This window comes from Ammospiza caudacuta, chromosome 8 (genome assembly GCF_027887145.1).
Source record: "Ammospiza caudacuta isolate bAmmCau1 chromosome 8, bAmmCau1.pri, whole genome shotgun sequence".
Taxonomy (NCBI): Eukaryota; Metazoa; Chordata; class Aves; order Passeriformes; family Passerellidae; genus Ammospiza; species Ammospiza caudacuta.
In genome coordinates this window covers 20,248,308-20,270,968 of record NC_080600.1, presented here as the reverse complement: position 1 = coordinate 20,270,968, position 22,661 = coordinate 20,248,308, and the positions used below count along the sequence as shown (strand labels likewise).

Below are 22,661 nucleotides of genomic sequence, written 5' to 3'. Positions count from 1 at the left end.
CACACATCATCTTCCAGCGTTCCCCAACTGCTGTAATTGAATCACAGAAAACTTAACTGGATTTTCTGCTTTTTATAAAAGATAGAACAATGACAGCTAACATATGAAATTTCAACCTGAATAACCATGTTGCTTTTCTTTTTCCTTTCTATCTCACTCTTCCAGCCCTAGCACCCACAGGTGCTCACTTCTTCATCCCAGGAGTCAGCAAGCACTCTGGGCATCCCCTTAGCCTTCTACCCCCCAACCCTCAGTACAGAAACTACAGAAGTAGAGAAGCCTTCTTGGAAGAAACATGGAGAGTGTCCTGACAGATGTATGGTGTCTCTTAGAACACCCAAATAAGTCTAATTCGTGAAACAGAGAAAGGTCAGGTGTTTGCTACCCTCTGCTTGCTTGAAGCAGCATTCCATTGAAAATGTCTGACCTTGGTTAAAAGAGTCTTGTCTGCATCCACTGGACATCAACAGAGGTGCAAAAACAGTATTGAAAACCTAATGGCTTCTTATTCATTTAATAAATTTCTCAGTTTGAAGTTTCAAAGTAAAATGCATTCTCTAAAAAATTTCCTGCTTTAGAAAACAAATGAGATTAGCATGCTATAAGAAATCTCTGTTCTCATTTGAAGAGTGGAATGTAGAGATTGAAAGGTGGAATGTAAAGCTCACGCAACAATGTGAACTAACTGCATACTGAGTTGTATCTGATCTCTCAAATATAATTTTTGTTGATCAGCCATCTGAAGACCCACAAGTACAGCTACACCACAGCTACCTTCTGCCAAGTCTGAAAGATAAAAGACGCAGCATTTCCTACAGCATTTCTCATCCAGGAGATGAAGGACTTCTCTAAGGCACTTAAATTTTAAGCTGAGCTTTAATACAAACCTGTTGTAAAAAATACATGTCAAAAGATAAAATGTCAGTTATTAGACAACGTCAAATGCTGTGAAAGTAATTTTAGTGTAAATATTTTGATTTAGGGCCCTAAATTAACCATCTGTTATTTCTGATGGAAAAAACCTGTCAACAATAAAAGCATGGAGCCATGGAATGTGGAAATCTAGAGTAGGTGGGAGTTCTCCATAAGAAGGTTTTTTGAGAAATATGCCAAGTCATATACTCATGTCTAAGCTAAGCATTATAAGCACTTCAATGCTGCTGCTCAGACAATGCCATACTTCTGGCACAATATTGCAAGGCTTGCTGTCATTAAAGCATTAATGAGTTTCACATTTTAAGTAAAAGTGAGGAAAAGAAGTGTCATTATATCCTTGATTCTTCTCATTACCCTAACACCTCAAAGCTTATTCTAACTATAAGCAAACTTAGAAAATAAAATGAAGATGTACAGTGTCTTCCTCTTTGATAACGTCTATTCCTCATGGCTTGGGCATGCTGCCCTTGACACTGTGTTGCAATCTCCAGGTACTAGACATGGTCATCTTGGGATAAAATACTTATGCTCTAAAAACATATTCTGACATTTCAGCGATGTTCTGGCTGCTCCACTTGTCTAGCAGCTACAGTCAAGAGACTGATCCTCCTGATTAAGTGAATGGCACAGTCCCATGACTACTACAGTTGGCAAATTCCATCTACTTAAGCTTAACTCTTGGATTCACGCTATGTTTGGTACATAGGATGTGGTTTACAAAATAACAATCGTATTAGGTACCCAAACTAAGGGGAGCAGATATTAATAGTGTAATTACTTTTTCTTTTCAAAAAGAAAATGTTAAATAGATCTGTTCTGAATAAGTTCACCTTATTCTTTAAATTATTCTAAAACCATTCTTCAAGTTCAACTAAAGTATATTCTCTAAAGAATTTTTCCAGTAGATCCCAAATAGCTGATATCAAGAAGTTGGTATTTTTTTATATGCTTCTATTTGATGTTTTAGGATACTACCACTTTTACACAGGCCTGAACAAACTGTTCTGTGCTGGTGGTTTGTCCAACACCTTATTTCAGTATTTTACATTGCTGTTGATGTTTGACAGGGAGATACCAGACACTGCTGCAGCTTCACCCTGGACAGCTCCAGGAGACTGGCTTGTGCTCTGTGATGAAGCATTACCATTCAGTGGGGCTGTATTCTGGGTCTCTTGCTGGGCATCGCTGAGATCTTTCTGGTTCGGATCAGAGTTAGTGCATTTTTCTGAGCTGGGTTCATCACTCAGAGGAGTGTCCAAAGAGACTACTTGTAGGACGATGGATCTGGGAGGACAGGCTGTACCATCACTCCCCTGACTACTCTCATTTTGTGTCCTTGTTGCCTCTTCCTGTAACTGTGCATCTGTGGAATTTCTGCTTTGGTCTTTTTCCTGTTCACCAACATTGTTCACAAGTTCTTCTACAAAGAGGGAACAAAATAGGTGAATTAGATAAGAAGGATATGCCACAATTTTTTTATTTCAGAGTAGTGACATATAGAGCTGCACACAGGAATACTGTGAACATCACTTTCTGCATGAGGCCATGCCCAGTGTTTAATATGGGTCAGATTCTGCTCCTGATTGCACGACTGCAGCTGAACCATAGCAGTCCCCTTTCTGGTTTGGTGTCTAACGTGTCTCTTTTTTGGCCAAAATACAGAGCAAGGAGCATCATCAGACAACAGTAACCTGAAGGATGGGAGCAGGAGGACCCCTTCTGCAGGCATGTCCCTCTGCAGTGGTGTTTACAGCACAGGAATTGGAAGAGCAGAGCTCATCAATTCTGCAAGACGGAGAGGGCATAGAGGGGAATGCCCTCCTGGGGATGGGGCAGGCATCAAAGCTGAGGGGAAGCCCTGAAGGAAATTGGCCTATCAACCTGGAAAAGTCCCAACCATCCATTTGGGAACCAGCTGGAACGAGCTATAGGGTGTTATGTATGTGCTGTCCCATACCACTGCCATTTTGGCTAAAGGCACATCTAGAATGGGAAGGGACAGATATGGGGGAAACTGTGCTTCAGAGGACAGCAGCAACAGGAAAAAATAATGTTTGTGGAAGGCTCTACTCATTACTTTATTGTGGAGACCCAGAGAACAGTACAAATGAAATGGCCCAGAGTAAAAGGAGAAAGAACAGAACAGTACAGAGAGGTGGCACCAGGAATAACTAGATGAAAAATAAACAGAGAATGGAAAACTTGTGATGGCAGGTGAAGTGTCCAACAAAAAATAAATGTACCATGTTCATGAAAGGCCTATTTTCTTGCTATTGTAATGTGCATTTCATAAATTTAGATTTTAGAATCTGTACACTAGTATAGAAGATACCACATACTGTCAATTTAAAAAGTTAGCATTGCAATTTGAACAACACGAGCATAAAACAGCTGCATGATATTGCACAAAATTTCTAATTTGGATGTTAGAAATTACTAAAGAAGCAAACCAATCATTGAGATACGGATGGAGTTCAACTGGCAACTCCCAGAAACTCTGATTTTGAGTGAACAGTCCAAATGCAGGCCACAAGGGATTGCACATGACAGCTGAAAGATAACCCAGACTGTAAGCACATTTTTATTGCTGTCAGCATTTTGCACCACCTCACTTTTATAAATCCAGATAAAAGTTCCCCCTGAAGTACAATTTGGTCTGTGAAATGGGATGGAAGGGAGTATCTTCAAACCCAATGTGCAGAAGCATGAAATGATTAATTTCCTTTTTTGTCATTTATGCTTTCTAGTACACTTCTTTTAGAAATCAAGAACTTTAAAATTTGATCAATTTCTACATTTTAAACCATTTTTTCCAAAACTTTAGTGTCCTGCTTGGTTTACATTCCAAATCTTCTGAAACAAGGACAGGTAGTCTTTTTTTACAGACTTCAATGTAGCTCTTACAAAGAAGAGGTTGGGTTAAAGCCATTCAAAAATATGTATATGGAACTTGATGCAACTTATGTTCAATCTAGAGACATTATTTAAAGCACCTGTCACTCATGATATAACCTACCTACATAAAGATTTTTTCCTATGAAAGTGATTTATGCGCCACATTCACCTCCAAATGGAACAACTACAGTATTTTTCCTTAGCTTCATAAAAAAAACCCCAAGAAAATTAAAAGATAAAATATTTCACGTATTTTTTAATAGTTTTTAACTTACTGTTCAGGTGCATCAGTAAGTTAAAAAAAGCAAAGCTGAACTACAAACACACATAAAACTGTAATATTAATGTAGCTCATGTTGGTGAGATTAACCAAAAACCTAGTAAGAAGAGAGTATTTTTCTCATTGAATATTGTTTTAGGACTATTCTAGCCAGAATTCAGCTGTGTTTTGGTGTAACTGGATGGCTGACTGTTTTATTCTCAAATAAGAAAGTTCAGAATATTCATACATGCAAAATCCACTGTTTTTTTTTGTTCAAAAAGCCGAATATCCAAACTTAAAATTGTTCTTCTTCACTCCCTAGCAAACTTAAACTGGCAAATGAAGGTTAAAAGTTTAATTATAAAAACTCTGATGCTTTTTTCCTCATTTAAGTCATTATGGTCTCCAATTTCTATGACAGTCCTTGACATGATCTCAAATTTGTCAGTTTAAGGATACCTAAACCAGAGCCAATTTCTAATTTGGGACTAACTGATGGATGGAGCTTTGAAATGAAGTATCTCTGCACCAAGATACACTTGGTTATATACCAGATAAAAGTGAAGCCTTCTGCAGTTAAACTGGTGTAAGACTACAGGACCACCACCAGGAGCGGCTGCTGGGAGTGACTGAGACTGAGAAGCCTCAAGTACAAAATTCTCCATGGTGATGTCACAAATGTCATTAAGAGCCCCCCCCCCCCCCCCCCCCCCCAATTCTTAGTATTAAGTCTGTCACCTGCTGGATGTCTGACTCTATGTTCTGACTTGCTTTGCTCCCCTCAGCTTTAATCCACTGCTAGAAAGATGAAAAATGCTGTGTTCTTATGGTGTGTCAGCCACTTGTGGAATATGCTAAATGTGCTGGGAAAATGTAGATTTCTGCTTTCTATAACAGCTAATAATTGTACTCTATAATACATGGGACCTTTATAGTGCATATAATATTTGGAATTCTCTATAATTTCTGTTGTCCTATATCACTCTAATGAAACAGAATTATGTAGCAGTCTAAATGAGGCTGAGACCGGGACAGTGACCAAATAAGTAGAATTCAAGCAGGGCAATGCTAAATTAATCCTACTAGTGTAAGAGAAATGGAGCTGGCATGATCTCTGACCCCCAGTGCTGTGCAGGAGGAACTGTAATAAACACTGTGGCAGTCTCTGCCTCCAGCCAGCCCCAAAATGCCAGGACCCTCACCCTGCACTGGGCTTCTGGGAAAAGCAAGCTCCCCCTTCCTATGGGCACATTCCCATGGCCAGCCAGAGATGGAAATGGAGTGTGCTAAATGCACCAGGTAATCTGGCATTTGAGCAGTCTCAATAATCAATATAAATAAATAGATTAATAAGATATAAAATATTAAACAACTACCTATCTTGGCTGTCAGAAAAGTTTTTGTGTTTTGGGGTGTGTCTGTTAGGCACTGAGGAGCTCAGGGACTGTCACAGCCATTCAGAGAAAGGCAGGCAGGAGAACATTGTGCAGTGCAGTCAGCTCAGGGTATGTGTTGATGTTTCTACTGGTTTTGCTCTCTCTGCTTTAACTTGGCAAAAGTGCCAGGAGCCAGGCCTGTTTATGCATTTTTCAGCTGCTGGGTTTGTTTTCCTTACAAGAATCCAAGTGTTATTCAGCAAAATTTGTGTGAATTCCTCTATAAAATAAATGGATTCTATTAACCCTTCTCGTAACGGACTGTGCTTCAAGGCAGGAAAGAGCACAGAAATGCAGAACAGTCCTTTATGGGAAGCAATAGTGGCATTCGACACAAACATGATAGAAAGGGTGTCCTTCCTCCATTGTGCTCAGGCTGTTGGTAAAATAACTGTAATACAATATTTTGTATTACAATATTTTGTAATACAATATTTTGTAATATCTGTAAACTGGCAGGACTTGTAAGGCAATAGCCAAATTTCAGAATAGCTGAAAAATTCTGGTACTCAGTAATTTTGTATTTGCAGAAAATGTGTTAACTAGTGAAGGCAACTTCTTTCCTCTCTTCTTTTAATCAGATTACACACTTTTTTCATTAAGTCACTAGGGTTTTTTGTTTTGTTTTTCACTTAACAAGTGTCAGAAAATTTAATTGATTTCTTTAAATTGCATTTTTTTATTGTTTGCTGGAGTGAATGGGAGTACTGAATCCCTATCAGTCCAATGAAAGACTGCAATGTCCATAGAACACTAAAACTGCCACAAGACTCAATCTCTAGCCCCCAGCTGTAGCAGTCTGTGGTGTCCCCAGAGAACCCCAGATGCCCTGGAGGTTCTGTACCATCAACTACCACACTGCTTTCCACCAGCCCTGTTTGTCACTGCCAATGTGTGCAGCAACACTTTCAGGACATGGCCCAAGTGGTGAGGAAGCTTTGCTATATTTTGGAACTTTCTCTTCTGTCTTTGTCCATCAGCTTTCTTTTCTCACCTTTCTGTAGCACACAAAAGAGGTTTCAGCTGCTGTGACCTGCAGAGTATACATGGCTTGTAAAACACCTTCCTCTTTGCAGCAATTGCATCACTTGAGCATGTCTTGATTTAACAGCAATAGGGAGGAAAAACCCAAGAGCCATGTGCAAGCAGGACATCTCAAACCAGCTAATGGCCGTGCCTGTAAATCCCAGTAAAACAAATACCGGCTCAATCACACTGCTATTGTGTTGAAAATAAGCTACAATTCTTAACCTTTACGGAAAGACATGATGACATGAGAGTTTTAACAATTGGGAAACTATTGAATTAGAGAGGAAAGCTGTTAATCTTCACTAAGAATTTAATTATTTGAGGACTCGGTAATGAAGAATGCTGCTGGATGTAATGGAATCTCTGTGTATACTATGACAAACTTCGCTTTCTGGGTTTCTCCCTTTTTTTACTGTAAAATGAAATTCCAAAAAGCAGTGACAAAACACCCAAACCAGGACAACATGGGAAGGAAATGTACCTTTCTAGGAGACACGTTCTCACATCAGCCATTTTAAAGAGAAAATTAAAAGACAGGACAGAGCATCAAAATTCTGCAGAGAAGGAGAAGACTGATCCTGGTGTCTCTGGAACTACCAAGTAAGTTTAAAAATGTGTCAAAAAGTTCCCAAACAACTATGATTATCCCCAACCAACCTATCATTTTCAAATCCAAGAAAATATTGCAGTAATGTACAGAGTTATTTAGGTACAGATTCCTTCCACTTTCTACTCATCACACCAATTTCATCACAGTTATAGGAGTATATAAAACCACTGCAAACCATGTAATCCAGTGCCACTTATTGTTATAGCATTTATAGCATTATGTCATATAGAAAAAGTATCAAAGACTAAATTAGCTAATTCAATCAAAGCTTTTCACTATAGGACTTGGTTAAATATAATTTGTGAGTTTATGGCTTCCTAGAGTTGCTACCTCCACCTTCTACTTCTGTTTAGCTGTAAGCACAGGGGATTGAATGCTGGAAATTTTGGGACAGGGAGTGGAAGGGACATGCTGCTGTGATCCTGCTAGAGAGAAAAGGTTCTTAAAGCGATGCAGACTGTCGTGCAGAGATGGGCCAGCTCTCTGATGTACTCCAGAGAGATCTAAAACAGGTCCCATTATTAGGTCACTTACCAGTCCTTTGCCTGTGATTTACCAGGTATTGCCAATACCAACCATTTCTTCCCACTTTTAGCTCATCCCACTCCTTGCACTTACTCAGACCATGCTGAAAAATTCTTCTTTTCCCACTTAACATGTATCTGAGTTAGTTCAGAAACTGTTTATGACCTAAGCATTTTAGCACTGCAATTAAAATCACTGTCACTGATACTAGATGGGACTCCTTTAGCCTCCTGAATTGATTAGTTTCCAACAGACTAAAATCGTCCATTAGGGTAGATTTCATGTGCCAAACTGTCAGTCAGTTTCTGTGACTGTCACACACATCCTCCCACGGCCCACCCTTCCTAGCGGCTGCTAAGTCGCATTAACATGCTATCAGATCATCACTCTCAGATTTTCACATTTCAGCAGCTGCTACTCTCTTCTTGTTAGTGAGTCTGCAGAGAAAATCTTTCAGACAAAATGGAACTGAGCCCTGTGGTTATTGTGACTGGAAGTATGCAGAATTGAAAGTGCCCGAGGGGAGCCTGCAGGTACCATGCACAGGTCTTTCAGAAGAAACATTTGTCATTAAAAATTGCTGCCCATGGGGGAAAAAAACCTGATCTCTGCTCCAAAGGTGCAATAGTTGTTATTTTGTCACATTTTTAGCATCAAAATTAAGCAGAGGCCAGTGTGAGAGACTCATTCAACCTCACTTATTTGTCATCCCACCTTGATGTAGTCAGCCATCCCCAGCATGCACTGTCAAGCCAGGCAGCCCAGTGCACTGCCAAAAGTGTTGAGGACAACATTTGTCACTGATGTCTTTCCACACAGATAATGCAAACTTGGTTCAGGTTCTGTACCACTGAATTCTTTAGAAGAGTTACGTAAGCATAAGATGAAAACAATAAGTTTGTAACACAACTGCTGTTGTATTACCCTGAAGATGGGCCCATTTGATGGACAGCTGGACTTTTGGTGTGCTGTTCTGCATACCCTTGTGTTGTCATATGACCTCAGGTGAGTGTCCTGAGCTGCCTGTGCCTCTTTTCATTATAAACAGAAATTAATGATACTTTTTTATCCCTGTAACTTTATTTACAATGATACCTACTGAAGAGATTAAAGCATGTATATCGGCAAGCATGATTATTAGTCTGTACCCTTACATTCTGTTAAGAATACCTGAGACCGACTTTATTATTAAATCTTTGGAACATTTTTATAGAACAAACCAAGTATGAATAAAGGAATAAACTGTATTTTTAAAATATTAAAAAATCTTTTACAATTACGTTCTAAGAAGGGCACCATGAAGGATCTTACATGGTATTTAAATCTTTCCTGATAAGTTTTGTGCTTCTTATGGCTTTCTCAGTTGGTCAATAACTTTCAGACCTTAAAATCCACTTAGAACACATATTCTCTAATGAAAGAACCTCTCAGATACATCTGAGCACATTTACTGTCCATTTGCTACTATACAATAATTGCAAACAGCAGCAGCCATCAACAATATGTGTTGAAAAAAGCTCAGGATGGAATAGTATCTTCATCACTGTGTTGAGTTGAAACAGAGACAGATTATCTGGTGATTGGGGCTTGGAATATTAATTAAACATCAAGGGTTTCAAATTAGAATCCCAGATGTTTGATCATTATGGTAATTCCCTGTTAACAGCACTCCCTGAAAGGCCTGAAAAACATTCCTCTAATTCTCCAGTGGTGAAAGGTTGAAGACCCTTAGGCTATAGAGCACTGAGCTCCGCTGCATCAATTACACAAGACATGGCCTTTTTAGCAGAGTGGAGCCATCCTATTTACTGAGCTTTCTCTTAAGGAGGCTTTCAAACAGCTCTGTGCTCTAGGTAGATAAGAACTTCCCTTTCTAACAGAGGCCTTTCCAAAAAGCACACTATTCCTTGCACAAGCTGCTTGCTCTGAATCAAGCCTCCACAGCAACTGTCTTTTCAGGGAGAGATAGTGCCAGCATCTCCAGCACAGCTTTCCTGTCAACAGCACTGTCACTGAGAATGAGTCTTTTCCTCTGGACAGCCTGGCACAGGAGTCAGACCATCTCCTCTGGCTCTTGCTAAGGCAGCCCTTGCTCCGGCTGAACTGCCTCCCACAGGTGCTACACATGTAACCTTATCCTGAAAAGCTGGCATGAGTTCAGGTCATCCTCAGGAAATTATATGGAATGTTGCTAGTTTCCTTTCTGTACTCCTTGGGCATCTGTAGTACTACATTTTATAGGGACAACTTCTCCTGAGCCTGTGAACTAAACTGGCAACAATGTTTGCAGAGCCCATTGACAAGAATGCAGATGGTTCCTTTAACAGCACCAGCTCTGTTTGTCATAGTCAGCTCAGGAAGTGTGTTTGAAGATCTGCATGGAGAGCCAGCCTATTTACTACCACAACATGGTCCTCAAACATGTGACCTCCTCAGGGCATTCAGCAATTTGTGACTTGTCATAAATTATCTACCTAGGAGCAATGATAGCACCACTTTCACCTGGCAGTGATTTTTCTCTTACATCTCTCAGTACATGCTCCTACTAACACACAAATAAAACACAACTTCATACACATGCTCAAAGCAGCCCAAAGATTTTTCATCAAGCATGGAATCAGAGAAGGTAGCATGAGATCTAGACAAGATGAGATTAATCAGCTGAAGTTCAAGGGCTCAGGTTATTGACTTATAAGCTTAGTCAAACTTGGTTAATCTGAAAATAATTTAAAGGGAAGGGGGATGTATTGCAGTATTTTTTATTCTTTACTAGATGTTCATTTTGCACAGCCTGATTAAGGATTTTCAGTCATTGCAGAGTACAGCTTCAGAGCAGATATACTGGACCAGTTGAAGACTCCCTTTTCCATTTAGTGGCAAGGATTATGTGCTACCTCAGGAAGTCCTCTACAGAAAGCTATTGTTACTCAACAAAAAACTCTTCTACAGCAGTCCTCAGGGCCAACGTATGGACTGTGGATGCAGACATTCTATTTCAAATGAATGGAACATACAAGTTCCACAAAACCTATATAATCCACCCCACCGCTGTTAATTAATAAAAACACCTTACTATCTGTTTACTAACAAAATATAAATGCGTACTCAAAAGTATTTGCATTATTCACAAGGTTTCCTCTACAGGCATGAAGGTCTCTATTCCATACTCCAGTCAATTGCAGATGTTGCAGCAAGTAGCCTCTTTGTGGCAGCAGATTTCTATAAATCTTTTCCTCACAGAGTAGCTCAAAAAACAGATTCAGCCACAATCATACAGAGACAATATCATTCATCATGTCCTGGCCCCAACACCAGCTATTTTCACTTACCCATCAGCTTCCCTAATGTATGTTTTACTGCAACTCCATAATTCTGTTCAGGAAGTACTTAGACATGCTTCATTACTCAAGTTGATGGAAGAAAAGGAGGTTAGGACAACAACAATCTCAACAAAATCCATCCAGCTTTGAACATTAACATCTCTGGTTGTCAGAGTAGGAAGCATGCCCAGTTTCCCGGATTTTGCTGGGCCCCTCGTTGATACTGACTGCAACCTTACCCAAAGTAATTTTTAAATCTCTTGCTGCAAGTAGCCTTGTGTTTTCGATGCCTGTCAACAGTCCAGCAAAACTAGGCTACATATATCATTAATTTATAGAGCCCAACCAAGCCCTGGGAATGAAGTGGAAACTGCCCTTTGACAGCACTGTACCCCTCCAGAACTGCAGAGCAAAAAGCTGATGCATCAGAATCAAGCTGGTTAGTTCTGTGTAACTGGAAATGGCAAACTTCCAGAACAGTTCTCCATTATTCCACATTGAAGGACCTTTCATGTCACCAGCTCAGGGCTGCCTAATTTCTGCAGTGTGTAGCTAAGTGGCCGTGGGCACTGTGATGGTGTTCTACTATTACTGACCACTGCAAATTAGAAGTTTTTTCCTTTCACCAGCCATTATTAGTTGGGCAACACCAAAGGAAGCAATTGGTTATATAAAGCTTCTCAGGAAGAAGAGACAATATTAATGGAATCCTCTGCTCAGATGCCCCGTCCACCTGACTCTTTCAAACCTTTGTCACAGAAGATGTGTGGAAGCTTATTTTTAATATCCTTCTAATGAGAATATTCATTTGCAATTTAGCACTAAATTAGATTTTATCACTGTTCAGCACTCTTTTTCTGTCTTGTCTGACACCTCTTTGGGAAAAAAGACATTGATTTGGATGATGGGATAAAAACAAAGCTGGCACTGGGTTCCAGGATATCATTCCCAGCTGCCAGTGTCAGGTCATGTACAGCAAGACCAGCCTCAGCAGTGAAATGCTATGCTGAAATATTCCAGGTACTTACTAGGAAATAACACAGACTGTGGACAAAATATTCCCAATGGCATTCACTTAATCTAGATTGAAGCTATAAAGTCTTCTCAACAATTATCACCCAGGTGATTGAAAAGCATTTCACTCAAGTAACTGTAATTTCAGGCAATTTTCAGGTATGGCTTATGAACTGAGATACTCTGTGCAGGTTTGGCTTCACCAACTATCTACTGGCAAATGAAGAGTCACTTTTGGCTTGCTTGGGCCTAATGCATGCAGTGATTCCCCAATTCTTTAGATCCACTGGGTCATTTAAATAATTGCCTACAGCATAATCCCAAGAAGCCTGCAATACAGAATTCTGTTATATACAGTGGGGAACAAATAGCATTTCTAATAGCAAAGTACAACTTTCACATTTCTGAAGAAATGTGGCAGCACACGCCACTTTGAATTGTTGATTTTGGCATTTAAAGCAGATGTCAGTATTAGTTACAATTAAAAGTGCAAGAATGCACATTTCTAAACCGGACCTCTAAAGATAAGCTGTGCAGCACAGAGCCTCATTGCACAGGCTAAGAGATTTATTCCCATCCCCTAACCACCTACACCTCTTTAGACCCCCTGGGAGAGCAAAACAGGAGCATCTAAAACAAACATTAAGACATAAAATATATGAGTACAACACAACTATGCCTTTTTACAGGTTGATAGAAATTAAAAAACAAACGTAGGTGAGGTCTTAGGAAGCAACCTATAAAAACATTCTATCTTAACATGTCATACCTTCTGCTGCTAATTCTTTCCATCTTTCTTTGTTTGCTTGAATGATCTTCATCAAGTTGTCCTTGAAGGCCCTTAGATCTACAGTTGCTAGAGAATTTTCTGTGTGAGTCCCTCCATCACCCGTACTTTTAAACCCAGGTCGTCTTTGTGCTTCAGCATTGCTTACTGCTCCCAAACTATTTTGGCTGGACAAGGGAAAAAAACCCCAAATTACAAAAACAGTCAGGCAATTTTAATAATACACAAACAGTTCATGTCAATCAAGTTGCTTAGGAACTAACTTGAAAAAATAGTTTTTACCAGAGTGTGCCTAAGATACAAGATGTCTTGCTGACCATTTTTCAGGGAATTCTTGAAAAAAAAAAAAAAAGTGACAACTGAAAAATACATTACTTGTAATCCAATTCTTAAAAGAATTTTTACGCAGACATTTTGGAGCAGCTTCTTAGCTGTGTTTTTGCATGATGAATGGTATCTTTGGCTCTCACAGGAAAGACATCTGATCATTATCTTTTGACCCATTTAAAAAAAAAGGAAGACATGTATAACAGGTAAGTTTTGCTTGAGCTGAAAAGTCTCTTCAAGTTACAAAGTTCCAAGTATAGACAAAGAAAGATGTGAGTGGCTTTAAAATTCACTAAATAGAGACTGCAGCTACATCTACAGGTGAGTAGAAGTGAAATTATCCATATATGTATATGGTGGAAAAGGTGGGGAAAAAAGAATGAATGCTCTTTTTTCTTAGAATTAAAAAATAAGACCTATTTCCAACCTTTTGCAGGTACTCATGTCTTAGTAGGTTTTGTTTACTCAACTTTGCTGCATGGTTTATCTCCTTGGTACCACAGACAGATGCTAATAGACATACAAATGGGTTTCCATTAATCAGAAAATAGTTGCAGTGAACATACCAATAAGAACTTCACAAGAAGAGTTAACTGTAATTTCCATGTGCTCCAGAGATGTTAAATGGGATAGAATGGAAAGAATAAACCACAATTCTGGTGTTTTCCAGGCACCATCTCATGGTGTCCATGCAGTAGCCTCTGTGCAATTCTCTGGCTCAGACTTTTCTGTATCGTGCTACAGGCTCTCCACTCCCCTCAAAACTGTGCCACTTGGTTCCATTCAAAGAAAAAATCCCTTTATCCTCCATCTCACATGAGGAAGTTTTGCTGGATCATAAGTGTTTTTTCATTTGCCCCTCAGTCATGAACATCAACCAAAACTGAAGCCTGAAGCTGCTAATCATTTGCAGCTGCTAATCACTCATTTGTGAAGGAATATGTAAACAAATGTGTTATCAATAATACCTTCGTTTAGCACTGTTTCCCCAAACACCAAGAACACTATCATAAATACCTACTTCTAGTAACTCCTACTTGCTTCTAGTAAGCAAAATCTAGGAAAGCACTAGGTTCACCCTTTTGTTACTGAAATCTAACTAATGACCAGCAAATAAAAAATTGCCTTGCAGAGTTATCACTTAGCAACCTCAGTGAAAGCTCAAATTACAGTTTTAAAATTAAATATAAATATGATAACAGAGGTAGTATTTGTAAAGGCAGTATCTGATTATTCAACAATGCTTTCAGCAAGAAGCCACTCAAGTTACACTCAAATTACACTGTTGCAGCTACTTTGTTATCGGTACAGGAATTTCAATAGCCTGTTGGAAAGATTATATTTAAAATGTAGAACTAAATTTCATGGTTTGTATGTGTTTTTTCTGATCATTATTGGGATTTTGCCTTTTTATATGTACAATTGTTCAGTCAATGGGGCAAAATAGGACATTGCAAATACAACGCAGCCCCACAGGGTGGCAATACCGCACAGCTGTTTGTTACCTCCCCAGCTCCAAATAACCGAGATCACTATGAGAATCACATTATTAGGATTACTATGTGAGCTTATGTTAGTTCAATAACAAAGCAGTGTATTCATACCTGGGGGTCCCAAATGCAGGACTTTCGGATTTTGTCGCTTCCTCTATAAGAGGCATAACAATTTTCTCCATTGAATCAGTAAGAAGAGAAAATGTTGGTTCTACTATGAAATCAATGAAGCCTAAAGAAGAAAAAGAGAGAAAATCAGGTTTTCTGTTTCCACAAGTCTCAAAACTAGAAATGAATACTTGCTTTTGAGCTGATTTTCTAACTGCAGTCCCAATTCAATATACTAGATACCGCTAGCATAATCTTGAAGAAAAAAGCACAGTTGAAACAAAAACCACCCGAAGCTGTATAGATACAAGTGGATATTAATAATTACAGCTTTTCATTCTTTGTCTTGTAAATTTTATGCACTGCTGAACACACCTACCATTTGAAATGAGTATTAATTATTGAATAGAAGGGAAGCTACTGTTGAGCCAAAGTGCTACAAGCCACGCTGTCTCTTTTACCATTCGGAGCTTCTTGCCAAGGAGTTAATATTTCAAATTGCTGTTTATTATTCTGTGGAGGTAAAGTGTTATTTCACAGTGTGTAGGAGGGTTCTGTCAAATCAGTGAAGAGAACAAGTAATATCCTTCGGAGACAGCATTCATCCCACAGTTCTGAGATGTCAGCTCTGAACAATGTCTTTTACATTCTAAAGTGCTCATCATGGTATGGAATGACACAGTGAGAGAATGAAGCATTATTCTCTACTGAGCACTTAACAGAAAAAAATATGTTAAACATGAGCTAGCAATGGATTTCCAGATGTCTTCCTGCTCTAACCCATGCAACACAGCATGAAGATGAGCAACAGGGAGTCAGTCTATAATCCAGCTTCTCTCCTGCAGTAAATATGATGCTTAAGTACATTGGCTTCAAACTCCCAGTGAAATGGAACAAAGGATACAAAAAGTGAGTGACCCAGGGAGGCTTGACCCTCTGTAGTTTGACCCTGAGACACTGATAGGCTTACTTGCAGTCCAGAGGGCTGATTTATTAATTAGCTTTAAGTTGAGATGCATCTACAAACTGGTACTTTCAGATTATAATAGAGAGAGACTTGTGAGTTCTTAAGCAAGAGATAAGCAGTTTGAGGACATGATTTGCCAGACTCTAAAGTGTGTACAGTAGAAGCTGGGCTTATGTCCAGTATCTTGGTTAATCCCTCTCCTACCCCTCCCTCACATATGGTGAAATTACATCATGTTCTTTTGAGACCAGCATCATTTCTACTGCAAAAGCACAGGAGTTTGGAGAACAGGTAGGTGCAAAGAAATACCTTCCACATGATGGAATTTTGAACATTCAAAAGTCAAAATGGGTAAATGAAATGTCCCTGTGAATTTCCATACTCCTACACAGACAAAAAAGAGAAAAACACGTTTGTCATTACCTATTTGAGACTGAGCTACCAAAGTGGACTTGCGGTCACAAAGTGGGGAAAATTGAAGACCTAAAGCAGCCTCCTTGTCTCCCTGCAAACAACAATGTTTAATATTATAAGCATATATTTGATGGAGAGACAGAAAGACAAAGGAATCTGAATATTCTTAGTATTTGTTCAAGATGACTTAATTAATTCATATTCTTAAATAAAAACATGTCAGAGACAAATCTTCAAATTTTGATTAAGTGTCTAAATTCTGACTTTGGCACTTTTATGTAAAGAAGTTTACTGCAAGTTCTCCTCAGCAAGGCATCTGCCAATGAGATTTGAAAAATATGAAGTCCTTGTATTCATAATTTAGTTCTGCGGATCCAGATGTAATGGGACTAGAGATACTTCGACATGTTTGTAATAGTATGCCAAATGCTGAGTGCTTCCTTCTATTCCACTGGTTCATCCAGCATATAAATCTCCTTCAATGGATTTACTCATGTCAAGTGTATGAACCAACTTGAACTTGTTCTCACTAGCAGGCATGTCTCTCTGCTGCTGAAGCCACAAAAAATACAAATTCAGTTTCATGACAAGGATGATTTGTACAACCTAGCTCTGAAGTTTTTTCAGCACTCAGCAGATTAGAAGAGCCTTTTTTGTTGCAACAGTCTTAACAGGCAGGAGGGTGTATCTCCATTTTCAGCATGGTAGACCAACTGATTTACAAAACCTCAAAAGAAAAGACCGGTGGCACAAAAAGCAAGCAAACAAACAAACCAAAAACAACAACAACAAAAAAAAACCTGAAGAGACATCTTTCAAAGGAGGTTATAATTGGTGTTGCTGGACAAACCTGGCTGCCAGAAGCACTGATATTACAGATATAGGAAAACCTAGCCTTGCAAGTCAAATAAACCTACATATTTGTCACGGAGAGTACTGTTAGATGATCATTCAGGGCAGAGCACTGCATGAACACACCATTCTCCCAAGGAAAACTGGGAAAACCTAAACTGGTGGATGAAGGGGGCAGTATTAACCTTCCTTAGTCTTTTTGTCATGTATCACTGAAGTATATTTGGGAAAGGTTAAGAACCCTAAAGGCAGTAAAAACAATGCAGCCACAGAAACAGATGCAACTCACAGATTGCATTTCATGTGAAACTGGAGAGCTTTATCACTAAGGTCATTACATTTTATACTGAAGTGTTAATAATTTTAACTCAGAGTGTGGAAGAACACATGAACAATTGCTACTAGGAGCAGTGGGAGTGGCATCTCCATGTAAATACAGGGGCCAGATTGCAATATCATATAAACTGGGGTAGTTCTAACTACCCCACTGGATTTTTTTGTTTGTTTGTTTTCAAGTAGTTCTGAGTTATGAATTACTTTGCAATCAACATAATATCAATTAATACTTAAGTCATTTAAATATAAGACTGTAAATTGTAATAATGGACACAAAACTGACATTTAAACCAGTTAGAATTTGATGAGATCTAAAAACAAGATACAAATCAAACAGTAAAAAAATTCTTTGTCCAGGCCACGGACTCACTTTTAAACTCTCTTTTAATGTCTCTGCATCCATTCAGACTGAGAGTAGAGTACTACAGGCACTGTGGTACTTCTTTGAGTTACTGGAACTATGTATTTCTTTACTTTTAAAGATTTGAGATGGGTGGCTGTTTTTCTATTTTAAACAAGTAGCTCAGATTTTCCTTGGTATTGCAATATACTTTCCGTAGCTTTTGCTATTAAACTTAAAGTGTTGTTGGGCTTTTTTTCCCCTGAAGTTAACACTGGTACCTATCTTAAACATTAGCTGGAGTTAACAAAGTTTTTGTCAAGGTGAATGTTCATTTTTTTGCTGGTGAGCTTTGAAAGCTGCTTGTGAAAGCATTGGATTTGCATCAGCTTCTTTCAGAATCTACTGCCTCTCCCATAAGGCACAGAAGTAGCTGAATCTTTAAAGAAAAGAAAAGGAAGAATTAAGGGGTTTCATATACATTTGGGCTACTTCATCTTGGTAGTCATGGATTTGGAAGTCCCAGAGATTTCTATCACACAGGCTCGGATCAACAGACCAGAGGATGCACAACAAGCCAGTGCATGCAGGGAGTAGGAGACCTGCTGTGTCTGCACTGCTCACTGCATTTATGTATGTGCTGACACTTCATCACATTTTAAAAAGTGCTGGAACTACTCCACATTGTCCTTAGCAGTACATGGAAAGAATTCTGTTTCTGATACACTCCTCTGCAGCCTGGAAGACTTTGGTATTTTTACTGCTGAGTTGCATGTTCCTTTTTACTTGCTATTGTTAAATGCCTTTTCGAGTTCTTGAGCAGCATTTTTGGGATCCAGTTACTTCTTCTAATGGATGGATAAAGGAATAACTAAACATTAGCTGGTCCTATCCATTCAGTGACCAGTGTGGTACTGTTTACTGCTAATGCTACCTCCACTCGGCTGGACACGTTGCCTCACTGTCCCAAGGGCCCTGTCTAGTCTGTCTATCTGTGTCTTAAATGTTATTACAGTTGGTCATTTTATGACTTTTTCTTGGGCAATCTGCTCCTCCTTTTCGCTCTCAAGTTCAAAATCCTCAAAATTTCCCTTGACAGAGGTAGACACAAACTCATGACTGCTCATTATTTCCATAAAAGTCAATCCATCCATTATTTATATTAAGGCACCAGCTCTCCAGTCTGCCTTCTCAGTGCAGTCCAGAGTCAAAGGATGCCCGATGCTCCCTACTGAGAATTCACATGAAGAATCCCCAGGACCTGAGCAGGAACCTTATATGGCAGATGGGTCTAACAACCTCATGGTTTAACATGCTTCCTTTCTTATTCTCTGGTCCCTTTTTCCAGCGTGACCCTTCTGATTTGAAAATGTCAACATATAGCAAAATTAAGACAACCAAGCTGAGAAAGACATTGAGTGTTCCCTGATTTAAAATCTGTGCACAACTCTAGAAATTGTCATACCTAAACTGGACTTTGATTATCAATTTTACTTCAATAACTGTTATGCTGACAATGTGCATGGTCACAAATATTGATTACAAAGAGAGTATTTTCCCGCTGGAGAAAGGCTTTTTTCTTTCACCTGCTGAGGTGAGTCAAAAAATGACAGCAGTGGCACCAACATCTCTTGGAATTCAGTACCTCACAGAAATAAAAAGGCTTTCACAATGGTATGTCTTCATTTTTGGTTTAGGGTATATGGTCACAGCATTAATACAATGGTACTGTCTAATCTCTGGCTTTGGATCAGGCTGTTATGAAAGCAACACCTTCAGATCTGTGTGGTATATGCATGGCAAATACTAGCAAGGAAAAGAAATAGAAGGGCTTTCTGAAATGAAGACAACTTTTTGCCTTCTTTGCTGAACATGAATTCTTCCTATTTTCTCTCATCCTACCCTTGTGGTGCTTCTTTATAATTCAAAGCATATATAAATCTCTGTCTACAGAATGAAAACAGCTTGACAAGTTATATTATAATTGAAAGGAAAAAAAAACCTACTACAACACTCATAATACTGATATCAGCTGAAATAGATGGAGAACTATAACCATTTTGTCTTATTCACACACATAAAAGTTGAATCAATGTCAGTGGTATGTATGAAGAATAAAGAATATATACTACTGACTATGCCTGTCAATCACAACCAACAGCAACCTTGCTGGCAGACTTAAGAAAATATTCAATCATGTAACCATTGCTTCTTGAACTAGATGTATTAAAGGATTTTAAAAATGGCACCTGTCGAAAAAATTCTTCCATCAGGGCCATGGTCCACCGGTAGTGCAGCTCCCAGGATTTTGCTGGATGGCTTATGTCTGCTGCATGTAGAATCAAAGACATGGCTTTGGCTTTGTCTACCCTGTCAATTCAAGGACATGCTCCAATTATCTCAAAACAAAGGCAACTATTTAAATTCTTTTCTTGAATATGAGCTCATTGAAAGGCTACAGATAATGAAGAGAATGGAAAACAACCTACCCCTGTGCCTGCTGCAGAGTGTGCCGCATTGTTTTAATTTGTTGGAAATGACCCGACATGTCTGTAGACAAGACCATCTCAATGACCAAGCTACGCAACTCCCTAAGAACAATTAAAAGCAAAATGACTGATTAAAATTCATTTATTCTCTGTTTGGTACATTTGTTTAAGCGGTATTTGTTAATTTATAACTTTCAAAACAACATCAAGGGTTTTATTACGTTTTTAAAAGCATTTAAATAAATTATTAACAACTTGAATATTGTATCCTAGAGGGATTCTGAGAAAGCAGTGTACCTCAGAAAATGTACTCTGCAGTCATTATTTCAGAGCCACACTATTTTGTAAATCCTATTTCCTAGTGCATAAACTAATATTACATGTAGTTCTCTCGCCCATTATAAGTCATTCCTTATTTTTTCCAGCAGTAGAGTATTCAAAAAACAAGTTGTTCTCTGGGCTTACCACCACACAACAGCATCCATTTTTACTGCACTCATGTTAGTGAAGAGTGTGCATAACACTAAGCCTAGGAAGAAGGCTGTGGAAACACTCAGAAAAGCAAGAGGTATTACATCTGAAATACTATCAACATTTCACCAATATAAGATCATTATGACTATCTACCTTTCAGTCCAAAAGTATTGTAATACCTATTTAATGAATCAGAACAAGTTTGGGATTAGTAATTTATCTCTGTCTTGGTGTTATGATTAGAGATGTTGGCTTGTCCATCTTTCTATTAAATCCATATGAAACTAAAAAAACATGAATAATGTAAGAAACTTTATTCTGATTGTAAATAAAAAAATGTAATTAATTTTATCAACAATAATTACTGGTTTAGAAAATTCTGTCTCCTTGATGTAGAAGGATCATATATAGGCCATGTAGGAGTCCAGTGGGTCTTTCTTTATACACTTTTTAAATGGCCTAGGAGGACAAGCGGTGCTTACATGTACATGGGGAATTTCCCACATTAAACCTTTCATTATGTACCGTATATCTTCATGACCACATTCCCAATCTTAAAGACGTCCAAGTATCAAATAAAACAATAAAATCCTACCTTAGTAATTCTTACTGATCTTTCATACCATATTCATATGTTTGACTTAGGTAAATCAAAAAACATGCAGGTTTGTTCAAAGGACTATGGTTTAAACAGGTAATTTGCAGTTTTCTTTAGGGCTATTAGAATACTTTGTTATAAAGACTATCAAGACTTTTTTGATCCAAATAAATTATATATTCAATCATACATTTGTTGCTGATTTTTATGTATATATTCCTGACACGCTTTAATGTAACTGGATAAAGACTCAATGCTCTCACTTCTACTCAATAATATGCAGCCATAGCAACTTGTGTTTAGAAAATGCCTTACCTTATCTGACCTCATAATAAGCTACTAATTATTTTGCATCCCAACTGTTCCTCCTCCACATTGCTTTGTACCCTTCAAAAACAGTCAAAGCCACTAAAGGAAAAAAAGCAAAACAAAAAACCCCAACAAAACAAAACAAAAAACCCAGCTAACACTACAAGAGAAATGAGGGCTCTGCATTGTTAAACCCTGTTGTTTTTGAGACAGATAATTATCACTTCTCCTTTCCATGGGAGATTTTCTTAGGAACTTTCAGTGTCTGAACTTTTCAGAGTCATCAGAAAAATCAGAAATAAGTTCGCCCTTACTCACAAGATACCGCACCCCTGCTATGCAAGACACACACAGAGAAGCAAAACCACATTTTGAGTTAATTCATATTGTGATGGCAGGAGGAAAAAACCCCTAATTCTTACCTACAACATCTGAATTAGGATCAAACAGTATAGCACTGTCCTGTCACGCACTCCTGAACATTTCAGGACACTAAAAATCTGCTTAACAGCAAAAGAGAGACTCCTGTGCCCATATCCACCACAATCAGAGGATAGAATTGAAAACCTGATGGGGAAATGGTAGGTAAAGCTCTACTGGAGCTACAAATGCTTCATCTGCTATCATTGCACAGAAGGTTGATCTTGGGCTGATCCCATCACCAAATTGCTTCCCAGGGAAAAAGGACTGTCTCAACTTCCACACCATGAGACCTCAGCTGGTCTCATAGGTGACTCCTGGACAGAAATCTCTCCCAGTCCTCATCAGGCAGTCCCCAACTACAAGCCTCAGGATAATACAGGCACCTGCTACCACCCAAACAGACACATAGATGCTGTCATACTTGAAGGGGAGTGGTAACAATATTCACATACAGCACATGGCAATCTTTCAGGTCCCATATCAGAAAATTACTGGGTTTGAATCTACCATTTCCACTTTACTTAAGTAAATTGTCATCTTCTATGCTGGCATCCTTTATAAACCCTCCCCCCGACACAAGTCCTACAGATAGGATACTGTAAAAACACATAGATGCAAGACTATGTGAAAAAATTACATGAACAATGCTGTAATAAAGAGACAAGGAGTGATACATGAATTTCTTGAAAAAGTAGTTAGCCAAGAAATAGAAACTAG

The 22,661-nt window shown here is 38.6% G+C and overlaps 1 protein-coding gene across 3 annotated transcripts in view; it reads right to left on the bottom strand.

Annotated features, from left to right (window-relative positions):
- The window catches only part of PDE1A (phosphodiesterase 1A), a 197,767-nt gene that overhangs the window by 6,961 nt on the left and 168,145 nt on the right, over positions 1-22,661 (bottom strand). For all 3 annotated transcript variants that reach the window (XM_058809758.1, XM_058809759.1, XM_058809760.1), the window contains 6 exons: positions 20,141-20,242; positions 19,901-20,021; positions 16,133-16,214; positions 14,746-14,866; positions 12,797-12,981; positions 2,081-2,356 (listed from right to left, as the gene is read on the bottom strand). In XM_058809758.1, coding sequence (XP_058665741.1) covers positions 2,081-2,356; positions 12,797-12,981; positions 14,746-14,866; positions 16,133-16,214; positions 19,901-20,021; positions 20,141-20,242 — 887 coding nt within the window. The remainder of the gene's footprint in view (positions 1-2,080; positions 2,357-12,796; positions 12,982-14,745; positions 14,867-16,132; positions 16,215-19,900; positions 20,022-20,140; positions 20,243-22,661) is intronic.